Source organism: Tupaia chinensis, unplaced genomic scaffold, assembly GCF_000334495.1.
Source record: "Tupaia chinensis unplaced genomic scaffold, TupChi_1.0 Scaffold143921_1, whole genome shotgun sequence".
NCBI classification, from domain to species: domain Eukaryota; kingdom Metazoa; phylum Chordata; class Mammalia; order Scandentia; family Tupaiidae; genus Tupaia; species Tupaia belangeri.
In genome coordinates this window covers 1,507,639-1,512,794 of record NW_006203772.1, presented here as the reverse complement: position 1 = coordinate 1,512,794, position 5,156 = coordinate 1,507,639, and the positions used below count along the sequence as shown (strand labels likewise).

Here is a 5,156-nt window from a genome sequence, read left to right as displayed (position 1 = left end):
CGCGGACACCCGGAGAGGCAGTTCCGGCGCCCTGACACCTTTCTCGGCCCCCAGCGCACCCGAGGCCCCCTCCTCAGAGGAGTCAGAGTGAGCGTCCTCCCGACCGGCTCAGGACCAGGTACGCCCCCCTCCCCCGATCCCCCTGCCGCCGCCGCAGCCGGTCGAGCGGGCCGGGTCTCCGGAGGGGGCAGAAGTTTGCGCACCCTCCCCCCTCGCCGCCAAATTCGCCAGGGGCGGGGGGGGGGGGAGCTCGGTGTCTATATTTGGTTGGACAGCGGCCCGCGCGTGCCGGCAGGGTGCAGACACCTCGTCTAGAAAGAACGCAGTGCTGGGGCAGGAGGCCGGAGGAGGGGGCGGGGAGGCCGGGCCTCAGGCCTGGGGCTACAGAAGTGGCTTGAAGGGCACAGGGATGCGCTGGGCTGGGGAAAAGCAGGAGTCATTGCTCCTCTGGGAGAGCTCAATATGTCCCCTGGGGAAGAGAATAGCGTAGGTCAGGCCCTGGCTGGAAAAAGGACACCTCTCCCTCACCGCTCCGGCAAATCTGGCTGGGGCCAGGGTCAAAGGAAGACCCTGCCCCCAGGAGAGTTTATTAGGAGGAAGGTTCAGCTAGGGCAGAAGACACAGAGGACAAGCTGGACCAAAGTATGGTAGGCAAAAGCCAGGGCCTCCTGGAGAAGCCAGTGCGGACAGGAGTGGGAGGAGGAGATCCACCTTGCACTGTGCCCTCGCTCCCACCAAAACAGTAGCTAGTAGGACTGGGATTAGCCAGCAGGAGGAACTTTGCTGGCAAATTTTTAGAAAAAGGCAAAATGGCCATCTGCCTACCCTGTACCAGAGATGGGAGTTCCAGATCGCTGGGGGGAGGGGTGACTGCAGTCCTAGCCCCATAACTGGCCTTGAGACAACGCACAATGGCCAAGGCCTCTGATTCTGGACAGCAAGCCTCTGGGAGCTACAGCCACTTCTGGGAAGAGATGCTCACGCAAGGCCCAGGCCAGCCTGGTGTTGAGGCTCCTCCCCAAATGGTCTGGCTTTCAGCTCGTTAGGCTTCACTGCCACCCCAGCCTGGGCGTCTAAGGAGAAGGCAAGCCCCAGGCCTTGGTCTTTCACATGAAGCAGCATTCACAGGTGGTGAAGAGCTTCCCCACACTGGAATCATCTTGGGGAAAGCGCCCTGCTTCTAGGACCACACTCGTGTGGACTGTACCTGACTCCTGGCCAGAACTCCTCACCTACGCCCACTTTGCTGCCCCTTCCTCCCACAGCCCACAGGACGAAGGACCAAAGGTGTTTCTGCACATCGAGATCCTCCATTTGTACCCTCAGCCATGAGCCGGCGTGTGGTTCGGCAGAGCAAGTTCCGCCATGTATTTGGGCAGGCCGCGAAGGCAGACCAGGCCTATGAGGATATCCGTGTGTCCAAAGTCACCTGGGACAGCTCCTTCTGTGCTGTCAACCCTAAATTCCTGGCCATTATCGTGGAGGCTGGAGGCGGGGGTGCCTTCATCGTCTTGCCTCTAGCCAAGGTGAGGGATGAAGGGAAAGAAGCAAGTTTATGACTTGGCGCTAGCAGTTTCTTGCTGTGTGCCCTTGGTTAAGTCATCTTACCGTTCTGAGGACACTGGCTGGGCCCCTCCTGACAGCAGCCTGTGTTCTTGCCTAGTTCCACTCTCAGCCAGAAGTGTGAATCGGCTCTCTAAGCTCTCAAGGAGTGAGGGGCAGGCTCCCACAGCCGACCCTGGGCAGCAGCATCATGGTGGCCTACGCCCCGCTCACTAGCCAGTCCGCCTCTCCATGCAGCACCCTGTTCCCAGCAGGGACCAAGAAGGGAGTCGGGTATGGAGATGGTTGGGATACCGGGGAGCCAGGGCCTGCCAGAGTCTGTCCCTGTCTTTCCTAATGCTTTGCTCCTCAGCCGAAGATGACTATTTGATTAGGTCACATCCCACAGCAGCATGTTGACAGGGCTAGGCCCTATCCAAGGAGTCCCAAGCTGCCTCCCCACTCTGGTTCTTACACTGAGCTAGAATGAGAGCCACGGGCAGGGGGATGTGACACGTAAGGCCAGTGCCCTCCCGACTCCAGGGCAGGAGCCAGGCAATGACCACCACCTTGGCTGAGCAACCTCTAGCCCCTGGACCATCTCCAATTCCTGCATGGCTGCCCCAAAGCATGACCTTGACCTGGATTTTCATCCCTATACCTTGATAGGTGAGGCCCCACAGGTGGCAGGGTCAGGAAGAGGCCCGACAATAGCCAGTGAGTCACCCTGGACAATGCAGGCACCATCCAGGGACACCATCCCCAGGGCTCAAATTTCAGCTGGAGCTGCCTCCTCCCCAGTATTACTGCCATTTGAATGCCAAATGGCCTCCCTTCTCTCTTGCCTGGTCTGGGCCAATGCCAGCCCCTGCAGATGCCTCAGAGCCCCCATAACCAGCCTATGGGAATCAAAAATAAGCGGGTCCCCCTCCCTAGCTTGGTACCAAGATTGCCTGCCACTCATGCTTCCTGGGTAAAGCCAATGACAAGGGAGATGTGTGCCAAGGCTGGCTAGGAAAAGGCTCTCAGGCTCTGCACTGAGTATTTCTGTGCCTCGCCTCGTCCACGAGGGACTTCCCACCTGGGGCAACAGGCTCAAGAGCAGCCTTCTGCAAGTAGCTGTCTTCAGAAGAGTATCGGACTGAGAGTTCAAGTCTTATGTGTCTTTGGTTAAGTCATCTTACCCTTCTGTGTCAGATTCCTTAATATTAAGCTATTTCAGGGCCAGCAGGTGGCGTAGTGGTTAAGGCACTGGACTTGCACATAACCAACCACGGTGCAAGTCCTGGACCTGGTGGCTTGAAACACACCGGGCGTGAGTGCATACATGCCCCCAATCCAGAGGAGAATGGAGGAGAAGGGATCCAGCATGGCCGTTGCCCCTGGGGGAGGGGGGGGATTTCTCACTTTCTCTCTTTCTGTCTCTCCAGCAAGTGCACACACCCAATAGCAAAAATCTCTTTAAAGAATAATTATGTTTTTTAACTTTATTCAAATTCAACCAGAGAGGGACAGAGTGAATGAGAGAGAGAAAGTGAGAAAGCAAGCCTCCAGGTCCAGGACTCAAACTGCGGTCGACCATGTGGGAGTCCTGCACCCTTAACCACCATGCCACCTGCCAGCCCCACAAAAATTTATTTTAAAAAATTAAATTATTTCAACTTTGCCTTCAGCAAAGTGCAGGAAATGGACTGGACGGGGTTAAAAGTGCAGAGAGGAGGTCTGCGATGAGAAAACAGGGTGGAGATATAAACAGATCTGTTGCCCGCCCCAAGAAAACACACAGCAGAGTGGTCTACAGCTTCCTCTCTGATCCCTCCAGACAGGACGAGTGGATAAGAACTACCCACTGGTCACTGGGCACACAGCCCCTGTGCTGGACATCGACTGGTGCCCACACAACGACAATGTCATCGCCAGTGCCTCAGACGACACCACCGTTATGGTAGGAGCAGATGGATGCTTCTAGGCCTTCGGGCAGGGGAGAGGGAGCAGCCTCACCTGTGTGGGGGAAGGTGGTGAGGCATTACTGGGTCCCAGGGCTTTGCCCTGCCCAGCTCCTGGGCTATTTTTAGCTACTTGCCCACTCCCTCCCAGGATGCACTGCTTAGGACTAATTATAGCCTTGGCCAACTTGGGGCCTGAATGCTCTGAAGTCTCCCTGCTGGGGTGAGTGGGGAGGTCTCTGCAGAGTTGGCAGTGCCCCCTCCTGGTTCCCAGCTGCTTCTGCCCTAGGCAGGTCCCACCTGTATTTGACCCTCACCACTCAAAAGAGCCAGTAAGGTTGAGGGGAGGGAAGGGGAGAAAGGGACCACTCCTCATCCCACCCATCCCACGCCTTTTCCTCATACCAGGTGTGGCAGATCCCAGACTATACCCCTGTGCGCAACATCACAGAACCGATCATCACACTCGAGGGCCACTCCAAGCGTGTGGGCATACTCTCCTGGCACCCAACTGCCAGGAACGTCCTGCTCAGTGCAGGTCTGGGGCCTAGGGAAGGGTCCCTGCTGTAGGTGGGAGGGGGCGGTGGCAAAGGCAGGACCTGAGTGACTGTGCCTGGCCACTCTGGGTAGGTGGAGACAATGTCATCATCATTTGGAACGTGGGCACCGGGGAGGTGCTACTGAGCCTGGACGACATGCATCCCGACGTCATCCACAGCGTGTGCTGGAACAGCAACGGCAGCCTGCTAGCCACCACCTGCAAGGACAAGACCCTGCGCATCGTTGACCCCCGGAAAGGCCAAGTAGTGGCGGTGAGTGCTCAGCCTCACCGCTCCCCAGCAGATGTCCCGCCCACTGGCCAGCTATCAGCACCTGCAGTCAGGAGTCCCTGACCCCAGCTTTCACTTGCCCCGTCCCTACCCCAGAGAGAGGTCACCGCCCCCAGCCCAAAGCCACAGCTCCCTGCAGTAGGCAAGCCCAGCCTGCAGTTCCCTGCTCCGCTCCTGCTTCCTCTCCTCCCCTGCAACTCAAAGCTCAGAGGAGGAATCCTCGCTTTGGGATTGAGCAGGAGAGAAGCTGGAAACTCCATCCTCCCACCAGTACCTGCATGAAACCTAATCTCTCGGACCGGCACCCAGAGCCAGCTTCGAGTCTGGGGCCTGACACCGGCTCGAGGACAGGCCCCTTCTTGCCGGAGTCAACTGCCTGGGCGGGAGATGGGGGCACCCCTGGCTTGTTTCTTGTCCTTGCTGGGAGGCCGGAGGCCCTCGCCCCACCAACCTCCACCTAACCTGGGGTGCGCGTGCATGTCTGCGTGGAGAACGCGCGACGAGCGCGGCCGGGGAGGGCGGCGGGCGCTCTAACCCACTAACCCCGCGAGCAGGAGCGAGCCCGGCCTCACGAGGGCGCCCGCCCGCTGCGGGCCGTCTTCACCTGTTTCTTGTCCTTGCTGGGAGGCCGGAGGCCCTCGCCCCACCAACCTCCACCTAACCTGGGGTGCGCGTGCATGTCTGCGTGGAGAACGCGCGACGAGCGCGGCCGGGGAGGGCGGCGGGCGCTCTAACCCACTAACCCCGCGAGCAGGAGCGAGCCCGGCCTCACGAGGGCGCCCGCCCGCTGCGGGCCGTCTTCACCGCGGACGGGAAGCTGCTCAGCACCGGCTTCAGC

At 59.2% G+C, this 5,156-nt stretch overlaps 1 protein-coding gene across 3 annotated transcripts in view; it reads left to right on the top strand.

The window, feature by feature from the left end:
- CORO6 (coronin 6) overlaps positions 1 to 5,156 on the top strand; it is a 7,469-nt gene continuing 2,313 nt past the window's right edge. For all 3 annotated transcript variants that reach the window (XM_006165474.3, XM_006165473.3, XM_014582934.2), the window contains exons 1-5: positions 1 to 118; positions 1,266 to 1,526; positions 3,365 to 3,487; positions 3,897 to 4,026; positions 4,119 to 4,300. In XM_006165474.3, the coding sequence (XP_006165536.1) occupies positions 1,329 to 1,526; positions 3,365 to 3,487; positions 3,897 to 4,026; positions 4,119 to 4,300 (633 nt within the window). In that variant the 5' untranslated portion in view covers positions 1 to 118; positions 1,266 to 1,328. The remainder of the gene's footprint in view (positions 119 to 1,265; positions 1,527 to 3,364; positions 3,488 to 3,896; positions 4,027 to 4,118; positions 4,301 to 5,156) is intronic.